The sequence below is a fragment of the Corticium candelabrum genome, chromosome 6, assembly GCF_963422355.1.
Source record: "Corticium candelabrum chromosome 6, ooCorCand1.1, whole genome shotgun sequence".
Taxonomy (NCBI): Eukaryota; Metazoa; Porifera; class Homoscleromorpha; order Homosclerophorida; family Plakinidae; genus Corticium; species Corticium candelabrum.
Window position 1 is genome coordinate 4,920,223 of NC_085090.1, and position 22,179 is coordinate 4,942,401.

Consider the following 22,179-nt stretch of genomic DNA (forward strand, 5'->3'; position numbering starts at 1 on the left):
TTATAATATATGTACTACAACTTCCAGTAGAAAGAGATATGTTCGTCTCAAGACAGGTCTAGTACACCTAACAGCATACAATCATATACAACATCATGTCACTCCAATTCATGTCGTGAATACTTCTTGCTTCTCCGTCCACAGTTGAGCCTCCGTTCTATACCTGTTGTTAGGCCCGCAGGTACAACTTTCTCCTCGTATCGCTTCTGCGATTCGTCGGAGAGGCTTTTAGACTTCTGTTCCATAATCTCTATTCTAAGAATTAGCTTTCTCGCACTCGACCATCAGACTACGAAATCACGTCAAACTCGCGAATTCACCGATAAAATTTGGTTTTAATCTTTCGTAATTAGTATACTGTCGCCGTACTATCTAACACACAGTTGAACGTCCTTGAAATGTTGTACAAGCCGCCGTCGCATACAGAGATACCTGGCGAGGACACAAACTTGCCCCCTTAAATGGCAGCAAATACGGGTACTACAGGGAACGCCTACTCTTCGCCCCCGCACGCACTATCTCTATTATTTAGGTTGCATGTATTACTTTTCATACCAAATCATGCATGTAACACAACCTAGCAAAACAGGAATCTAGCCCCTAACCGCATTTAGTCTCACCAGTGGATTGCAGTGAAGTAGTCTCGTCTAGCCAGACCTCTAAGCTTCCGGCGTACATATTCTACTTAACTATTAATTTAATTAACTTAGGTGCTAAACGCTCAGCTGTTCTAACCCTAGGTTACGGAATAGCTGCTAGACACGCGTAATGCATTTATATTTAATTAGTTTGTCGCTAGTCCGTCCACACCCTAGATTACTGTCGCCCGAGAGTACATGACTACTAGTAGCCTCGTACCCAGGCCCTCTTGCACTTTTAGTAGCCTCGCCCAAGCCGCAGTGTGGATTGCAGTCCCGGATGCCACGTCATTACCACTCTCATACATACTGCGCATCCGGGCTGCAATCCGCACTGCGAGGCTAATGTACTAGAAAGGGTCTGTCTACGCGAGACTACGACTAGCTAGAAGAGTAAATATATTAATTTCTAAAGCTGATTAATCAATAAAATTTATTAGATATTTAGTATATCTCTAGACTCGTTCTGCCTTTGATGTTCTCGGATTCTCTCGTTTTCGAAAGAAGAGAACAATGAAACGTCGGGTGCAAGAAGACTGACGTTTGACCTATCACATCCGGGACGTCGTCTAAACCATATTCGGGATTGCTATGTCACTTTGGCAGACACAAAATGCCCGTGATCAAGACGTCCCAAACCAACTCATCAGCCTTTGAATTTTGAAAACAGAAATCATTTCAAGCGTGGCCATTTCTCATGAAGAACGTAGCGACGTTGTGTTTGTCATCTGTTTCTAGAGGGGCTTAGTCTTGTAAGCCTAAACCTGCGGTTGTAAGTAAACTTTTGAGTAGTTCAATAATTATTGAAATTTTTATGTCTACTAATTAATTAATTAATACTAACTAATCAATTTATTTTGCTGGACCATTTTTTCGACGATTGCTACGACCTTCGGTCACTTGGAAAGAAAGAAATGGTAGCAGGAACTGCATTTATTTCTGAACAAGGGAAAAGGGTCTGGTACATGATGCACTCTATGCAAGTTGTTGTGTATAGATTGGAATGACGGGATAACGTTATTACAGGACTCCCGGATATTCGGGCTAAGGGTATAGGAGTCGTCGGGCCGACGACCGTACGACCGTACGACCGTATTCATACTCGATTAGAGCAGATGCAAATGAAGCTATTCCGACCAATAGACGAACGTGATGTCATCTTAAGGCTCCATCTCTCTCTGTTTGGTAGCTGTGCTATGAGAATTCAGCCATCGGGTGTCCATCCTCTAGACATGATGTTTATGGTTTAGCACATAGAAACTACGCCTAGTCTACATTTGCACGCGCATGTTTTTTCACTAACAACCAGGCGTCTAGAGAGCGAAGGTGTTGGATTAGACGCCATGCGGTACGTGTAGCTATACCTGACTTGTAACATTTTGCTTGTTCCACAGTGTTTCTGAGTAGTGGTTCTGCAGTCTGCCAGCTTGAGTTTCGGTGTGCGTGGCTGAGCAGCCGCGGTGTTGTTGAAAAAATCACTAGTGTCGTCTTCAACAGAAATTTGGCGCTCCACTGAAATTTTTTAAGGGGAGCCTGTATTGTCCATAACAGCATGTCTGTTTGTCGAACGAAGCGACTGACCTATAAGTGTGTATGCAATTTCTCCAGAGTATGTATACATCACTCTCTGTTTTTATTTATTAATTTCAGTTTTATTTTCCTAATTTTACGTTTTTATATTTCTAGACTGCACATGCCAATTTGTATGGACAAAATGCATAATATATGTTCAAAAATTAAATGTATAATTGCAGATGAACACATTCTCTTAACTGAAGTGATAAAAGTTTAATTGATATTGATAATGTCATTTGTGCTAGAACAGAACTTTTTTTATGATACGTTTAACTAAACATATAGTACAGAAGGATGCTCCTTTTGGACAGAATGTTTAACGGCAACGTCGTTTCTCTGAAATATAAATCACGCAATATTTTATTATTAATTAATTAATTAACTCAAAGCATCCTACTCTTTACCTTATTGCCTATCGCGTGTGTCCTGCATTTATTTCGTAGCCACCACACTCTCTCAAGGAACGCCAAAGCGAACGATCCGATAGTTGTTGCTGCTAGAATGAGAAAAACTCCAATCAAGTCAGTCAAACGAACCTCACTCGCGTCGGTTAGCTCGTTGACACCAACGGCAGACGAGCATTCGAGCCCGTCGAGCCACTTGTTGATCACCTGCTCCATGAATCCTGACTCTCTCATTTTCAGAATCGACAACGAGAAATTGGATTCGTACGGCATGCCGAGAGGCATAGCCAGAGCGTAACCGTGAGAATGAAACTCTCTTCCGACCACCTCGGTGTTGCACGGTCTTCGCGAGGCGATGTAGTCGAGAATAGGTCGATCCCAAATGAAAACGTATTCGCCACGAGTTTGATCTTCGACGCGACGAATTGCTTCCTCCGCCGTCTCTGTCAGGGCTCCTTCCGTGTTAGTGATAAACGTGTGCATACGCCTGTAGACTTCGATCGGAGATTTGGAGAAGAATTCCGCTACTGAAGTGTCCCTCACTGTTCCGTATACAATCTCCGTCTGCCCTACTAGGTCGTCTAGTGAATTTATACCGTTTTGAAAGCTCTTAACAGTAAGAAACGCTGCCAGATTAGCTGTATAAGTTGATACTATTACCAGACAGAAGAAGAACCATCCTGCCACCATCAGTTTGCCCGAGATTGCCCGTATGTCTTCAGATCCTTGTTGCATTGCAGTAGCAAAGAAGAGCCAAATCGAGTTTTCGGCTACGTCGAGCGCTGTTTTCGGATCCGATTCTGTTTGTAAACGTGAGGAATTTGCGTAGGGACTGACTTTTTGCACGATTAGAAAGGCAACCCAAAGAAAAACGAACGTCATGACGAGAACGACTTTTGTGCTTAAGTCGAATGGGTTGAGAAACGCCCAGATGTCCGTGCTCTCTTCTTTGTCTCTGTGCCTCAGTAGACTGTATCCGACGTCGATGTATGACTTAGTAAATTGTATATACCGCGATCTCGCCGCCGTTATTGCAAATGCAGCTGCTATCAAATCGGCTTCCTGCACAAAACGTAAACGATCGTTAAATAAATATAAAGACTAGTTGTACGGTATCCGTACGCGCCTCGCGTACGTGAGCAACACTTCCAACAGAGCTTTCAGACCGTCTACTGAAACGTGAAGTCCTCCTAGCTAGACAATACGTATTTGTTTCAACATGCAAACTTCCTAGTAGTTTAGATTACGTATCTAGGCCTGGTATAGGTAGTCGTCGTTTTGCGATCGTGGTCAAGACAATTGAAATGTACAGTCTAGGTATGCACTCAGTTCCGTTGTAACGGCAGTGGTATGGTATTTACTGACATAAAAATTGATATCAGCAAACATTGACTATCAACAGTGTTAGATGCAGCACAGTGTAATAAAGGATTTATTATAGTATGGGATGTGTGAATAGTTGACTGTAGGTGGCATTCAACACCTGAAGGTGTTTCTTGGATTTCAAGTACACACAATCCCTAGCTACAATACAAAGGATAGGGCGACGGAACTTGATGAAGCGTTTTCTTCGTGTTTTGGTCACTTAAACGAATCATTCTTAGACTCATCTGTAGTCGGACACGGAAAGGATTTTTTTAGGGTAGGTCCTATTATAAAACGTGGTCGCGGGGAGGAGAAATTTGAGATTGAGGATGTACACACACACACACACACACACACACACACACACACACACACACACACACACACACACACACACACACACGCACACACACACACACACACACACACACACACACACCAGAGGCTTGATGGAGACCCATATAGGACCACGCCCATTTCTGTTGTGCGACCCGGATTAGAAGCCTCGCTACGCTCGGCAATTAGGAATTAATTTTAATATATTTTAACTATTTAATTTTTAACATATTAAAATTGCAATAACACTTTTACAATTTTAAACTCGGGAAGTTAGTCAATAAGTGTGACGTCATAAAACAATAAAGTTATCAATGTCTACATTTGTTACCTTGCAATCTGTACTTGTCGTCACTAATCTATTAACTGATAATAAGATGGTTAGGCATAGTTGCAACGTACATAATCTCATGTTTACACAATTAAAGTTTTTACCTTGTCGTTAAAAAAATATGCGATATATTTGTGATATCTTTGTTTTTTTACTTTGGTTTAATATGGGCATTCTAGCTGACATAACTATACTAGAATGATTTCTCAATATCAAATTTGTACTTTACGCCACACAAAAATTGTCATTTTTCTATTGCAATAGTTGATTATACTGTTACTAATAATTAACTAATCCGATTTTGGATGTTACGTTAAATGCCCAAATCAAAAGTTATTAAAAACTGTTATCTAAGTAATAATCTAAAGAGACGACACATACACACACGCGCCCACGCGCCCACGCACGCACGCACACACACACACACACACACACACACACACGCACACACACACACACAAGAAGTTGCCTTACACAATTCATCAATTGGCCAACCATTCCGTTGCCCTCACCGTGTTCGTTTACTGTGCCATACTTCCCATCGGGTGGATGTGAAATTGTGTAGGTAAACCCTATCTCTTGTGACAGCCGTTCTAGAATAGCGACTATAATTCCAGTATAGTTGCCATTGTGAGGTCCCACTTCTTTGTTGTCGGGATCGTAGATAATGAACGGAGGCTCCTAAAAATTGTACATCAAACTACATGTATATATAGTTGAAGAATGAAGGCAGAGCAATATGTATTAGCGCACGGTAATATCACCTATATTGTAACTTGATTCAAATTACTAGGCCAGTACCAAAAATATTTCTCTGTAATAAGCTAAAATAATTAGAGTCAGTCAGGGCTAAACAGTTCGGGCATTAAGCTTACTCCAAATCATGCGTTCACACAGAATTAAGTCTTATTGCTTCTCTCTAAGTCTTACTCTAAGTCGCTTCTGACTCCACGCGCCCTATTGCTAAGGCTATAAGTTCCTTTAGTGACATGATCACATGCAAGTGGTGCGGATTAACATATTTTGATCCGTTTGTAATGTTACCAATGGTTCTGTCACGCGACAACTGGTCCCAGCATTGACTGGTCCGGAGCTGGGTTCGGGTTCGGGTTAATTAGAATTAATGTTAGGGCTACGGTTAGAGTCAGGAATAGGGTTAGGGTCCGGGACCGCTTACCACGACAATACTGTACCAACTATGGCAACAGCAACTGGTCCGGGGAGACCAGTTAAGGCAGCCACAGGTTGTCCCGGACCGGTGGTAGCAGCCATAATTGTTCCCCCGGACCAGTTAGGTAGTGCGTGGACCGTCTATAGCATGAGAGTTCTTTGTTAGTTCTGACAGAAGTAATATTGAAGACGCGAAAATATTAAGAGCAAAACATAAAAATTGGTTACGTTTACAGTAGGCATACGATAGATGTTTCCCGGCAAAGTCCAGGAAAGGCACCCTTGTCACGTGCATGCCTTGCAAGTCGACCTTACGCAGTGTGACATATCTATTTCCAAGACTCCCTAATTTCAGTGTTATCTTAAGTGTTCAATGGAAAGAATTGTGCCCATGCTCGTGCGTGCACAGGTTATGGCTCAAAAAATTTCTGATTGTTACAAGAACAGGTCTGTCGGACGACAGGAAACAGAAGTATCTTTAGGCTGGCATATAACATACGACATAAGGGAGAAACACAAACTACTTGGTTCTTATACGTAATTCTATAACCTAGATCACCTTAATGCTTGTAAAATTTCTGGATATTCAAAATGTAAATATTATAATAATTTAATGGATCGACTTACTACGATAGTTGTTACTCTGAACAAACGGTCAGCGGGGGTACATTTTCGCACAGCTCGTCGGTGGCGTCTTCCTCTCAATGTTGTACTTTCAATGTCAAATGGTGTGAGCTTGTGCACCCACTCAGACATGCTGCTGTCATAAACTCCAATCTTAAATAGAAATTATGAATATTAATGTATTTTCAATTAGCTATTTAACAAAACTTACTGTAGCAATGACAAATTGACTGACATCTAAAACGTTGTGAAGAACAGGGTAGCTGAATGATGATGGATGATGTAAACGTATTTTCCCTCGACTTCCATCAAGATTTGCCTCACAAAACAGCATAAATTACAATGTTTTGTTATAATTCACCACATAATGTTTACAAAAATACATTTAATTTTGCTACATTATACCAAAATGTGAAAGAGATAATTACGTAAAAATATTAGTGTAAATGTCACGTTTCTTAAATTATTGATGGAAATTAGCTAACGATACTGTTGATATATAAGGTTTTAATTATACATAAAAATTTAATACATTAATCGTTAAGTTTGGCGCAGTGAAGACACAAAACAAAACACAGGGAAAGTGCAATTGTTATAGCGCATCAACATCTTAGTAAACGTTGCTAGGCAAGTATTTAGCATCTCCGTACGTGCCGTCGGGAGGCACGCAAAGCACTGACCCCCACCCAGCTTTTTAAGTACTAGTAACGGGTCTCTGTTCGGTTTTGAGTATACGTACTATGCACAGAATTTCAAACTGGCTGTGAGTTCGACAGCAAGTAGGTCGTCAAAATGAAGTGAGAGTGATGCTATGAAGCAGTAATACTGACAATGGCTGCATACTTCACGGAGCCGTATTATGGCGCTGCAGATTGCTATTGTCATACAAATCGATTGATTGTTTGTACGGTCTGTTTTAGCTTTGAATACAATGTTAAACTGAATACCTAGTCAAAGGCTAGAAGGACTGAAATTAAATATTTTTAGCTTTTCAACATCGACCCTAACAGCAATAGAAATACAATACATGCAGACTTCAATGCAAACAATAACATGTGACAAAAGGCGACTACCTATTTTTATTAATTCTATTTGCATGCTACTAACTATTAAGACACCAAACTAAGCCCAAGAATATGACTTAACAAATCAGGAGGAGTGTCAATTTTTTTAATTTGTGCATTTAGTTTTTATGCCAATTAACGTTCCACATCTTGTTTTACTATATACAAAAGTGCAGCACTGAAAGCCTACCTACATAAAAGTACTTACCTTGTTTATTTTATTGCTAAGAAAGTCTAAATCCCATAAATAGCCATAATAGTGAGGTCTCATTAGACAACTGGCAACAATCAATGAATCGAACAAGTCAAGCACCTGAAACTAACATAACTACTGCTTTATCTATCACTCTACAGAGAACAAAGTAATACCACTCTATACCTGTTGGTACGCTAATCCCGTTAAACCGCAGTTGCGTATGGGGCCGTTGAAAGATGAAACTTTTTGTAGGAGAGCATTGGAAAGATAACTAGTGGGAGCTGAAACTTGGAGACCATACGTTGTAGAATTTATTGCAGACGGTACAACTCTGTTATCAAGTAGAAACTAAAATGCAGCAAATTATTTTACATTAAATGGATAAAATTAGTAAACAAATGTAAATCGATTAAATTTTAGCAACAGAATAACTAGAATTGTACATTGTGTTATAGTAGCTAAAGTATATGGAATTGTACAATGTATTGATTTCTACTATATATGTGTACATAACTTGATAAAGCAAACTACTCTTGTTTCGTTCAAGGAGTTTTGCATTAAATCGTAATAATCATTATAAAGTTACATAAACTTTGTTAAAATTTTTTATTTAAATTTAACTAATGCTAATTTATACATATAACAACTTCATAGATTAATTAATACGATATTATATTTTTGTTACACAACAAATCAGGAACTAATTGCATGGTGTACGTTGTCTTACTTTTTGCGTTAGAGTTTCAGTCATAAACCAAGGCACCGAAAATTTTTGAGCAAAATTTTCTTTCCTAATATAAAGTAACTGGAACAGACAAAATAAATAATAGTAATGAAAGTGTAATGCGTTATTCATATGTTGAGGTGCAACATACTTTACTTATGAGATCGTAGCAAAGACAGCTGCTACAATGAAATAACACAAAATCTGAGTCCATCTCGACAATCTTCAAGTACAGATCCTTTGCGTCAGCAACATCTTGCACGGAAACAAATTTTACCAAATCAAATGATCTTCTGAATCGTAGCAACCGTTCCAGAAACTTATCTAAATAATGGCAAATATTTTATTAACTTGTTATTTCTTAAAGAAATAGTCTAAAACTATTAGATGTTCAAAAACAGATAGGCTGGAATGGTTAGGTTGTTAGTGATAACAACTCGCAAAATATATTAAGTTAGAGAGACAACACTAGAATCTACGGCTGAAATTTGGGGGAGCACTTGCCCCTACGTATATAAGCTCCTTCTGTAGCTACGCCTCTGACAAGAGTAATATAAATGACACTGTCTGGTATTGTGGCTAAAAACTAGTAATATTTTATAGTCTTTCTTATTACACCGTTTCTATTGCTTTTTATCTGTTCGTAATTTCACAAATTCTGAAAATTATACCCTTATTTGGATTTACGTTAGTTAATATCTAGTAATTAGTATATAATTAATTAAAATATTTGTCTGTAATATAAAATACATATAATGTATTTAATTCAATATATCTAATATCTTGTACTTGCATGCCATTTTTACATTACAATTATTTTTTGTGTATTTTATATTTATTTCGTTATGTACTATGAAGTAGGTGTTTGTGTTTTTAAATTTGTAGAATTTTCTTCCTGGAAACACTCTTGATATATTTAGAGAGAGCCCATGATAATTAGAAAGCCTCACCTTCCTCTGTGTCGCCAACAAAGACGACTGACGTCCAGTTCATCTTTCCCGCAGTAGCAATAACAACGGAAAGTTCTGTCAAAGTATCACGTGCAAAACTTGTGTAGAAAATAGAAGATTCAGAATCGTTGGCATTTTTCACTGAAAACGACAACACTGGCGTATTGTTAGACATAGTTCGTGGTAGACACTTTTCAGATAAGTGAACAGTGACACTTTTGTTTGAAAGACTGCAAGGAAAATCTAAAAAGATAAAAAGGTTTCAATTTTGTAAAACCAACAAAACCCTAGGCAGTCCGTGCAACTGTTAATTAATTATTAGCTAATTACGTCCTGCTTAGTACGATATATTATATGAAATCGTTTAGGTTATATGAGACAAATCACTCGCCTTTCAGACAGTCAAACACATATAGAGGGAGACATCTCTATATACGGTTTTAGTCTTACTTCGTCGTTATCGTCATGATTTCTATCATAATTGCATGGTATTTTATCATTATTAACAACAATGACAAAACAATAACAACAAAACTCAGCAACAACTATAAATAGAATTGCACTATAACCTGTGAATGACGATAGCTTGAAATTAATAACTGTCTTATCATCTTCAATAATTAAATTGTAACGACTAATAAAGCCTGTCATAAATGACTGTTTCTATTTAATTAATTAAAGTGTAAATTTTAAACAAGTACATTTACGATACTGAAATATATACGGCATATTATTGATTAGATTACTAATGTCCCTGAACATATATAAGTAAGTTTGGTATTTAAATTGTGTGACACTGCAAGTAACCTGCATTGTATCTCTCAATACGCAAGACTCCACTAAGCAATTAGTCTAAAGACTAGCGCAATCATCATAAACAATAATTATTGTCATATATATATATATATCCTTAGGGCGGATATGTGTTATTTGTGTTATCTGTATTATATACAAATATATGGGTGTCACTCAAAAATAAAATAATATGTATACATATACATATATATATATATATATATATATATATATATATATATATATATATATATATATATAAACAGCTTGTCGGTATATACACTTGAACTTTTTCTACTACTCGCGATGACTGCTTACCTGTCTTATCAACGTCAAGAATCCGAAAGTTTATATTAAGTTCGGAATTGTATTCGAATACGTGTCGAGCGGCTCTGTTGCAAATAGTCTGTACTGCTAAATCGGAATGAGTGCTGTCAATAAGTATATCTGCACAAGGCATCGTTTGAAAAATATATTTGCAGTGATATATCCAACGATTTTTAACATTACTTACAAATTTCTTGTCTCTCGTCGAGAAAAGACTGCGAAACGTGTACACTACATTGAAAAGTTGTCTGTAGTAAGAGAGTGAATAGTAGTGACATGTAATGATGCATTATATAACCCAACAGAAAAATCGAAGACAGAAATATCGAGAGACTCCTGTGGCTTCTGATGTTAGGGCGTACAATAAACAATCAAATACACAACAAGTACAGGGTAGCAATGGTTGCTAGAATGCCAATCTTGTCAACAGAACGACTCTATGACAACTAGTGACATGACAACTACCTGGTGTAGTGTTAACGGATTTGCTTGACGACAAGGAAAGCTCACTTCGAGAAAGTGGCGGATCAATTGTGGTGCCTGCAAGGGATGCCTAGGCACCGCCATTTTTCAGGTCGCAAGTAGCTAGGGACAGGAACGGATGACCTTCCCTCACCATGGGCGCATTTGTTATTTTCCACAGGCTAATCCGGTTGAGGCTCAGCAACTCTAGTGGCATAGCCGGAAGTGTTGCAGTGGAGCGTGGACTAGAGAAACGTGCAAGTAGACGTGAGCATGCGCATTGTGTTAGTTAAGTGGCCACCCGGCGGAAAAGATAAGATAACTACGGTATTACACTGATGAGTCGATCCAACACAAATGCTGAGAAGGCAACAACTTACTGCTGACGCAGTCCGTATGGCAAGATGCTGTCTAGAAAACCGTTTGCACGGGACCTGAAGGCTCTTTCCAACGCTACTCGACGAATCATGTTACATCGTGACCGCAATCACCTACTACACATAAGCTTTCAGCAACAACAAGCTGTCTAATATTTTTGAGTTTGCAACTTTTTACCAACACAAAAGTAAACTATAATCAGAAAAACTTTGTACACATTATGTCTAGATTATACAGATTTACAATAGTGTAATCCAAATCCATGTTCATTTTTTCAGTTTCCTTATAAACGTCGCATTCACTTTTTCCTTTATTCTCTAGCAAATTTGGTGATTTTATTCTATTTGGAAACTTTCTCAAGAATACTCTTATAAAGTATGTGTATCGCAAACCATTACGGTTTCTTAGCTAATGTAGTATTTTACTAAAGTGTATCGCAAACTGCTACAGTTGACGAAGACAGCGCATTTTTGCTGATTCACGTTAAGTACTAGTGTCTAGACTGTGGAGGTCACCGTCTTTAAAAGCTCCCTCTCTTCATCATCGGTTACCAGAACAACGGGTCAGTGACAAATGAAAACTTCGATACTATGTGGTAATGGTCGCTATTAGTAAATCGGATGTGTAGTGTTTTGAGTAAGCACCCCTCTCTGAATATGTTGGACACGCCCACTGTAAAGTGGGGCAAAAAAGTTTGTATGCAATATATTTTTGACAGAGCAACGGATTAATGTATTATTGTCAATTAGGGACAAGAGTTGAATAACTACATACAACACCTGAAACATCACGGCAGTGAAGAAAACTTTATTAGATTTTAGAAACGCAACCATGTTTTCTCTAAATAATGCGATAAAAATAAGTATCAGAGTCATAATGATGTCTATTGACCTGATTAGCTAAACAGACGACTCACAATTGAACTTCGTAACAGAACAAGCGGCAGCATCGTCGTTAGCCTAAATAAACATTAACATTTTACGTTGATTTTGGCATATATTTATATAATCTTTTCAATGTACCTTATTTACAATTACCTTTTTACGCTCTTTCGTTCGTTTCCACCACACTCTTTCAAAAACCGCCAAAGCAAACGACGCCAACGTGGTAACGGATAGAATGATAAAGACCCCTATCAGGTCGGTCAAATGAACGTTGTCGACGTCCGTCAAATCCGTTACATCGATTGAAGTCGAGCATTCGACGTCCAGAAACCACTTTTCTAAGAACATATCCATATGTCCTTTCTCCCTCATTTTCAGAATGGACAGTGAGAAATTGGACTCGTACGGCATGCCCTGAGGCATAGCCAGACCGTATCCGTGAGGATGAAAAGGCCTTCCAAATACCTCGACGTTGCACGGCTTGAGAGTGCCAATGTATTCCAGAATCGGTTGATCCCATATAAAAATGTATTCGCCGTTGGTTTTGTTCCTTACTCGACCAATTGCTTCATCTACCTCCTCAACCAATGCCCCTTCTGTATTCGTCATAAACTTGTTCATTTTCTGGTGAACAGTAATTGGAGATCTGTCAAAAAATTCTGTTACTGATGTGTCTTTAACCGTTCCGTAAACAATTTCCGTTTGCTCCGCTAAATCGTCCAGCGAGCTGATGCCTTCTTTGAAACTTCTAACGGTAAGAAATGCGGCTAAATTGGCAGTGTAAGTTGATATTATTACAAGACAGAAGAAGAACCATCCCGCCACCAAAATTTTGCCTGATAATGAAGATACAGTCTCCGGACCTTGTTGCATTGCAGAAGCATACAGAAGCCACATTGACTCTTCAGCTGCACGAAGAGCTGATCCGTCACCATTTATGTTGACTTCACAATCATTAGATTTGGCATATGGGCTAATTTTTTGCACAATCAAAAAGCATAACCAGATGAAAAAAAAACTACAAGCTATTACAATATTTGTAGATAGATCGAACGGTTTGAGAAAAGCCCAAACGCTTGCGCTCAGTTTTTCGTTCTTGTGCTTTAAAAATATATATCCTACGTCCATGTAAGGCTTAGTAAAATGTATGTGTTCAGATCGCTGCACTGTTATCGCAAATGCTGCCGCTGCCAAATCAGCTTTCTAGAAATAGAAAAAGGAACGGGATATGTAGAAATAGTAATTAATGAAAATAATAATATATATTTTTGCACCTAAATAATAGAGATCACTTAGCACAATTGAGAATAGAGCAAACTATTGTTAAACTTCAATATTAATTAATTAAACCAAATATTTGACGTGTAAGGAGTTGTGTTATACGGAACTGTTGCGTTGACGGTATTGTTGGTAGAGTCTTTGGCGAGTTGTGTTGTGTCTTGGCGCCTCTGGTGTAAACAGAGTACATTGCCTTGCATTTGGGGTCCTGTCCTTTTGCGAAAACCGGCTGGCTAGGAGAAAGTCTTGAGTTCGTGTTTAGACCTTAAGCTATATATGCACTTCTTTGATTATATATATATATATATATATATATATTTGTATGTATGTATGTATGTGTGTATCTCTAATATCGCCCAAGTGCACTGTTGTTTCAAGTGACCTCAAATCCCGTGAAAGTACAAGTTAGTTTGTAAACGTCAAAGAAAAGTAACAATAGTCATCACATACAAGACATAAATATCGCTTAGGGTGACGTCATGTTGCAGACAGGTAAGTTCTGTTGACCAGATTTGACAATCGCAAACGTGAATTCCAAGAACCGCCAGTTTTGGACTTATTATTTTTGTGAGCTTCAAACATCTATCACTCATCAATTAACAAAAAATCACTCAAATATTTTTCATTAGGGACTTTGTCTTAGCGTTAGTCTCCTAGCCCTTTTATGTCTTGTAAGATTGCCACATGCAGCTGAAATATCTGAATCTATGCTACCAATCCCTTTTGATGATAAAATTGACAATGGTTGGACTATAGAAGCTAGCATGTTTCTCCTTTGCTTAAAAACGATTCCATACGTAGGCGTGTTTAATAATTTCACTTTGTTGCATAATTATAGCTTTGGCTAGAGTTCGTAAAGCGCACGATAATATGACTATTCTAACCAACAGAGGCCTCGACACAAATAAAATATAATCTTACGCATTCCATTATCTCGCCCACCATTCCGTTGCCAACGCCACTTTCACTGCTTACGGTACCGTACTTGCCATCAGATGGTTGGTAGATCGTGTACTCAATACCCAAGTCGTCTACAAGCCACTCCAATATGTCAATGATAATGCCTGTATAGTTGCCATAGTGAGGACCAGGGAATTTTTTGTCGGGATCCCATATGACAAAAGGAGCTTCCTAAACATTGCATACATACAACTTTACTCAGTTCAATAGAGTCTATTTGCAATTACATCAAACAAAGCATTAGCTAATCAAGATAGCCTATTAGTAGACAAATATATAAATGATTTAGAAATCAGAGTCGACCACTGTTTTCATTGTTTTGTCTTTCGTTCATGAATCTATTTGCTACAGTTTAGTATCCTCCGCAACTACATAATTTCGTGAGGTCCATGTATTTGAATATGTCAGACACAAAAGCTACTTACCCAGTCATTACTCTCCCATCTCCAAGAAAAAACAACAAAACGGTTTTTTACCTACATGTATATGACTAATTAGGTTGCTTATGTTTCCAAGAAGGTCCTGTGATTGGCAAGCGTGAATTAGACTGTTCTTGTAAAGTCTTTTTAAGAATTGTAAACATTGGCGGTTTGCAATTGACTCTTTTTCTTATTTCCTGTAATTGCCACAAACAACTAGACATAATTATCAATCCGTGATTGGACAACGACGAGTGTGACACAATTCGAACAGACGTATATAGTCACATAAATACATATATACATATAACCAGGCAGACCGAAAGTGCTCCATCTCCATTGTCTAACGCTTACTGGGTCAGTCAAAATTTTGTACAATTAGTACAGAATTAGCATACTATAGAAAGCTTGGTTCGGTTGTTGCAAGACACGTTCCAAAAGTCTATTCGCTCCAGTTATTCAACTATACATACTTTCGGCTATCAATTGTAGTACAACCGATACACAACCGAATAAATTATCTCTTTTCACATCTGGATTGCATTCCTTTTAATTAATCTTCAAAAGTTTATCCGGTTGAGCTCCACTGGATTAATTGAAAGTATTTCAGTGAAATCGGTTTATTGTGGACTAAAGAAATATGGAAGTAGACGTGAGCATGCGCATTGTGTTGCTAGTGCGAAATGGATCAATCGTATCCTTTCGCATGTCTATGGCTGCATTTCAGCTTCTGTGCTGGAGTTTTGTTTGGCGACACGGACGTGTTGCTACTGACTCCTCCGATTCATTTCCGCGGAGATGTACTAATTGGCCACGCCTATCTCAACACAAACTAATCCACCCTCTCGCAGGATTTGTTTGTGGAATTTTGGTGAGCTCAACCGGATTAGTTTGTGAAGATAGAGAAACGCGGTAGAGGTCAACAAACTCAACCGAAATAGGCTGTGGATCTCAAGAAACGCACCTCCAGCTAATCTGCGAAAACTGTTGAACTCTGTCTAACATCGATGCTACATGTATGCTCACATTTTCTTGCTTTGTCAACGATGGAAATCAGATGTTTGAATGTGTTAATCAGCATTCGGTAAACCGGTAAGCGGTTAGCGTCAGCAGCTGCCTATATAGATACGGATGGGTTTTGTGTGCTACTCAGGAGAGCTCTGGGCCTGTGCTAGCTGGAGCCGGGACAAGTGCTTGCAGCACCGGATTGTGATGCCAACTGAGGCGAGAGTCTCAGGGTGGAGTCGGTGGCCGCTACAGTTCCAACGCAGTCAAAGACTGATTGCTCATTTATACACTCCTGAGTTCAGAGAGGCAACTGTTGCGTAAGTTTCCTTGCGTCCCTGTTCAACACGTACTTGAACTTGCGATCTAAAGATTCCGGATGCTTACCATTACCAACACGATTCTTTCGCGATTGAGCTACAAGCGCCACAGTCAGTATTCCTGCCCTAGATATTGTACTAAATCTTTACAAACAAATATGAAGCTAAATGTCAAATCCTAAATCATATTTTTCATTTTTCGCAAGTAAAATTTATTGAATACAGTAAACGTCAGTCAATAAAACATTAATGCTAATTGGTTAAACTAGACATGTTATGCAAATGGTCTATAACATCTTATAAGGCAATATCAGCTTTATTTTAATTAAATTAATTAAAATCTTTCGTGCAACCATGGCAGTTTAAGTATACGCTTACAAACTCCTAAACATTACCTCGATAGTTGTTACTCGAAATATACGTCCAGCAGGAGGGCATTTGCGCGGCGCTCGTCGGTGGCGTCTCAATCTGAACGTATTTTTTCCGATGTCAAACGGCGTCAGGTCATGTAGCCACTTAGAGCTGATGCTGTCGTACATCCCAACCTTGCAGTAAAAAGACAAGCACAATATTAACATTATAATTCAGACCACTTAGTACATGAAACTCACCGTGGCAACTAGAAATTGGCTTATGTCCAAAACTTTGTAGATTGCGGGATAGATGACAGTTGATGTAGAATCAAAAATAATTGTTCCGCGAATGCCTTGAAGCTGTGCCTTTACATTAAATCATATAATGTTGCTATGTCTTATGCTAGTTTTTCTTGGTTGAGGTTCACGTATTTTAATTAACTTATCGGCTAAATAATACTGATAATTTATTCTAGTAACGTTGTACCAAAGTAGAATATGTTATACAAGTTTTAATTATACAATTATAAGGTACACAGTTCATGTTACACAATTCTAGTATCTCGTTTTTCAAGATTAGTCACTCATCACTTAACTCCTACTTAGCAGACTAGCGCGCACTAGCTGTTACCTTCTTTATTGTATTTAATAATTATTATCAAAGTGAACTTCAAGAGATCAGAGATGGGCGGATATTGTACAAAGTAATTGGCCACGCCTCTTAGCCATCTGCTGTGCTTGTGACTTTTGTCAATGCCTGGCTACCCCTCTGAAAACGGTTTGCAGAGTTTTGATTAGATAATTAAAATAAGAAACTTATTTTTTAAAATTTTAAGTGTCTTTCAACCAGACAGTCTACTAGCACGCACATTACTACCTTGTTGATGGCATGACCAAGAGATTCTTGACTCCTCAATTTGTCATGATAATGAGATATTAGTAGGTGTCTTGCAACAATAAGTGAGTCAAACAGGTCAAGTACTTGAAGCTAACAAATACGTTTTAGATATGCTGAATTAGATATAGAGTCATACAGTTACCTGTTGGTGAGTTGTAGAAGGACAGCTTTCGATACATTTACAGTATGGCAAAGACAAGCGTAGGGATGGAACTTCTTGAAGAAGAAAGTCAGAAGAAAAACTGTGTTGCACAGCAACTTGTAGACCGTATGTTGTCCCATGAATTGCCAACAGTTCACAGTTAGCTCCACTTTGAATCTGAAATTCAATCAAATATATCAAAGATGCCTGCTAATTTCATGGTTGTATCTAAAGAATAATTGCTATCTTGGCACGAAGACATTACACTAAATAACAGTTTTTACAATTGCAAAATAACGATTACTTGCAACAGTTTTCACCTGTACACGTTGCTTAGCGCGGGCCTGCCTGTGACACCTGCCCACACGCTCTGTTGAGCAAGGCGCAGTTAGGCCTCTTTTTGGAGATAACCACCAAGACACTGACAGACATGAAATAATATTTTCCATTTTTTCTACATATATAGACATACCCACATCTATACACACTGCATGGGATTAAGATGTCTAGGTACACCTTGCTGCAGCCATCAGGCACCGGAGATTATATCTACATAGATATATCTACACGATATAAGCATAGACAAAGTACACAAAAACTTTACTAAACTTTCATGTACGCTTAGAAAATTTGGGTGAACATTATAAGATAAAAGTTTTTGGAAGGAATTAATAAAACCTTATGCTATGTATGCTTTCATCAATGTTTCCATTTCACCGCGGGAAAAGGTAAAATCTGAGTTGAAGAGTATGGAGCAGCTGGAAGTCGTCTAAGGAAGGCGATCAACCAATCACATGGTGCCCAAGACCAGTCATCGTGGTGGTGCACAAATGGTCAGATGACATCAGAAATTGTGTTGACCTTAAGTCATATTGAACGAGAGTGTGATGCGTGAAGTCTATCCCCCTTCCCAGGGTAGAGGACACATTGGCCAGACTATCAGGGCTTAAGTCTTCAGTAAGATAGATGCCATTAACGGCTTTTGACAAATTCCGCTAGCCTCTCACTAACAGCTTTTGTTACTTCTTACGACCGATTTTGGTTTAAGAAAATTCTCTTTCGGAATCTCAAATTGTCCCGAATTTTTCCAGAAAAGGATGATGACAGTCTTCAAAGGAACGGGTTGAGTTTTCTGGCACATAAACGATGTTCTCGTTTTGGAAGCAGCCAGGGGGAAAGAGAGGGGAAGTGAAAGGGGGATAGAGAGGGGATAAGGGAAAGAGAGGGGGGAGAGAGAGATAAAGATAGAGAGATCAACGGTTGATGCAAGTCCAGATCTGCGACGCCTTTGGACGGCGAGCGTCACTCTCAATCGCGACAAATGTGTATTTGAGAGTTACACTTTGAAACTTTTGGGTCAAGTGATTAGCCAATATTATTCAAGCTGATCCAGAGAACATCAAAGCAATACAAGACCTCGCAAGCCCCAAGAATAAAACAAAGCTCTACCGTTTCTTAGGTATGGTGAATCGATTGGGGAAGTGTTCACCAGCCAACCTCAGTCAGTCATTAAGTGAGCAGTTAACATGGCTTTGGGATAAACCATAGGAGCCAGCATTCTTAAAACTCAGACACGAGTTGCTACAGCCGGCAATTCTCACTCTTTACAATCCTCAGAAGAAGTCGAAAGTATCAGCTGACGCATCTTTGTATAGATTAGGTGTCGTCCTGCTTCAGAAGAAAGAGCATTGCTGGCGACCAGTCGCATTTGCTTCAAAATCAATGACGCTTACTTAAACAAGATATGATCAGGTGGAAGAGGAAGTCGTCTTGATTACGTAGGCTTGTGAAAAGTTCTCACAGTTCTTAGTGCATGGAAAAACAGCTCAAAATCGAGACAGACCATAAACTTTATACCTTTTTCCGTACAAAACATTTGGACGTTCTACCATTTTGCATTCTATGGTTTCGATTACGGATGGCAGGGTATTTTTTACCAAAGTGCACGTTCTGGGTAATAACCTCTCCACGGAAGATATATTACTGTCAAGACCACTAGTGATATCAGAGGAGCAAGACTCAGGCGAGCTCTAAAATTTTGGGAAAGCTCTTGTGAAATCTATCGCAAGCTTCCCACCAACATCAGAGTAACGCTTCGAAAAATACTGCAAAGCTCAGATGGCGAAAGGACTATACCAACGAGTCATTCATTATTGCAAGTCAGTCTGGCCCGATTAAAAGCAGCAGAAACCTATATTTCTTGGTTTTTTGGCATCCCAGAAAATGACTCTCCTTACGGAATGAGGCTCTGCTTTACGGAAATATTCTAATACTTTTCGTCCAGAGGTCCTACAAAAGATGCAAAGCCAAGAAGGCATCACGCACTTTGGATTGTGGGCACAGTCATCGGTCTTGTCTTCAGGTATATCAAAATGATAGCTTAGTTGATCCACCATTGTCTCACCTGAGCAACCAGGCACGAGAGCCCTTATGCCAACCACATTTCCAAAGTACCCGTGGCAAGTTGTGAAGTCAGATCTCTTTGAGGTCTAAGGACTTGCAGCATACCTAATATTATTAGATTATTACTCGAGTTATCCAAGGTACTCAAGTTGACTTCTACTACATCGGACCACATTGTGGCTACCATAAAGTTTAATTTTGCCGGAATGGGATTCTAAAGTACTAAGGAGCGACAACAGCTCTCCTGTATGAAAAAGAGGCTGTCAACAAACTTGCGGTCTTAGTGATTTCAACTTATCACCAGTCGTCCAGACTACCCTCAAATTAATGGTCAGGCAGGGCAAACGGTGCAGTCTATGAACAAGGCGATCAAATGCTCAAGGGATCTACATGCAGCATTATTAGCATACAGAGGAACCCCTTTACCTTGGCGCAAAGTCAGTCCGTCGGAGTTGCTCATGGGACGTCATGACATCTTTATAGAATAACAGTGTCAGTAATCAGTGAAACAACTTCAACCCCAATGTACCTATTCAAGAAGAATCAGAAACAGCACTATGATAGAAGACGTCGCGTCCGAGAATTACCTATCTATCTAATCCTAAAAGAGTAGACACACTCACAGAGGTCTGGGCAAACTCTATTGGCTCAGCCACTGGAGAACAGAAAAACGGCGGTTTCGAAAGCAGACACAACAAAATTATACGTTACATGAAAAAAGCAGTGAATAGAATGCATCAGTATAATCGTTGCTTTCTATAGCACTTACCACTAAGAAAATTAAATTATTATCAACTCTTACTCGTTGTGTTAGAGTCTCGGTAAGAAGCCAAGGCACCCGAGGTTCGTTCCCGAAACTTTCTGATTTTAGACAAAACAGCTAAAAAATAATATCAATGTTACCTACTTTCAAAGTTTGTTGTAACCACTTTCATGTACCTTGCTCACAAAATCAGCGCAAGCGCAGCTGTGGCAATGAAATAGAACAAAATCAATAACTGTGTCTTTCCCAACAATCTCCAAGAACAAATTTGTTGCATTTGTCCCAGCTTCCACCGAGATAACGTTCCACATGTCAAATGATCTCCTACGTCGTAATAGACGTTCCAAGAACACATCTACAATGTCAAAACAGGCCTCGATCGAAAATATTACACTAGCCATAGAATGCTAGTTAGAATTTGTACCATCTTGCATGTCGCCAACAAACACAGCTGACGTCCAGTTCATCTTGCTGGCGACAGCGAGAACAACTGGGAGTTCTGTCATAGGGTTATGTGCCAAAACTGTGTAGACAGTTGACGAACTAGATGCATTATCGATATTGACAGGAAACGACAACACTGGCGTTTTTTGAGCAATGTGTTGTGGTAGACACTTTACAGATAAGTGAATAATCAGAAATTTACTATGTAGATTACAACCGAAATCTAAAAGAGAAAAGAATGCGTTTTGTTAATGCTGACATAATCAGGTGATTTCAAATTGATGCTAATAACTAATATCGAAAGTATAACTAAAGAACTATTACGTCAAATGTATACAAATACGTACTTGACATTTTTAAGTTCAAATTTATGATACTAGTTATTAACATTAATAGTTTTATGTGTAGATTTAATATTTTAATAAAATACGTTAATATATAATCCAAATTAGGGGGTCGTCCATATTTATCGGCATTATCACGAGCGTACAAAACGTACGCTTTTTCTCTGCCCCCTCTCCCCTCCCTGAAAGCGTACGCGAAAAATGCTGATTTAATATTAATAATAATACATGCTTCAATAGGCCTATACTTGATACACAGAAAGTATTTCGTATTTATTATTAACAATAATGCACAGATATCTAATTTGTACGACGTAATTTTTCTCTTCGTCGTCATCTTTATCTTCCGAAAAGCTTCTTTCAAAATGTAATCCTTCTTCTCATCACTCCCAACCCTCCAAACCTTCTGCGCCTTCCTCACAGCATCTTGCCTGCCGTAACTGTTATTGATATATACAAAAGCGTTGACAAAATGCTGATAGGCATTCACAGGGTGCGTATGTACAGAGTCCGCACAGTTTGACAACTCTGACAGCTTCTCTACGTTATCCATCAAGACACGAGGCGAGAAGAGAAACCCGGATATTGCTCATTAACCCAGATGCAGCGAACTGCTACGTAGCGTAA

General features: G+C 38.8%; 2 protein-coding genes across 2 annotated transcripts; both read right to left on the minus strand.

Annotated features, from left to right (window-relative positions):
• Nucleotides 1–2,596: 2,596 nt before the first annotated feature.
• LOC134180814 (glutamate receptor-like) lies at nucleotides 2,597–10,632 on the minus strand. The gene is made up of 10 exons (XM_062647999.1): nucleotides 10,491–10,632; nucleotides 9,378–9,620; nucleotides 8,579–8,751; nucleotides 8,431–8,508; nucleotides 7,887–8,051; nucleotides 7,716–7,820; nucleotides 6,655–6,762; nucleotides 6,498–6,596; nucleotides 5,124–5,330; nucleotides 2,597–3,679 (listed from the first exon to the last, which is right to left on the minus strand). Exons 1-10 carry the CDS (start codon nucleotides 10,630–10,632, stop codon nucleotides 2,597–2,599), a joined length of 2,403 nt encoding a protein of 800 aa, XP_062503983.1.
• Nucleotides 10,633–12,132: 1,500 nt separating this feature from the next.
• LOC134180815 (glutamate receptor 2-like) lies at nucleotides 12,133–22,105 on the minus strand. Its single transcript, XM_062648000.1, has 11 exons — nucleotides 21,847–22,105; nucleotides 21,189–21,431; nucleotides 20,941–21,119; nucleotides 20,804–20,881; nucleotides 17,599–17,775; nucleotides 17,436–17,546; nucleotides 16,817–16,924; nucleotides 16,601–16,750; nucleotides 14,423–14,632; nucleotides 12,362–13,426; nucleotides 12,133–12,298 (listed from the first exon to the last, which is right to left on the minus strand). The coding sequence occupies exons 1-11, from the start codon at nucleotides 22,103–22,105 to the stop codon at nucleotides 12,239–12,241; spliced, it is 2,640 nt and encodes an 879-aa protein (XP_062503984.1). The 3' UTR covers nucleotides 12,133–12,238.
• Nucleotides 22,106–22,179: the final 74 nt, after the last annotated feature.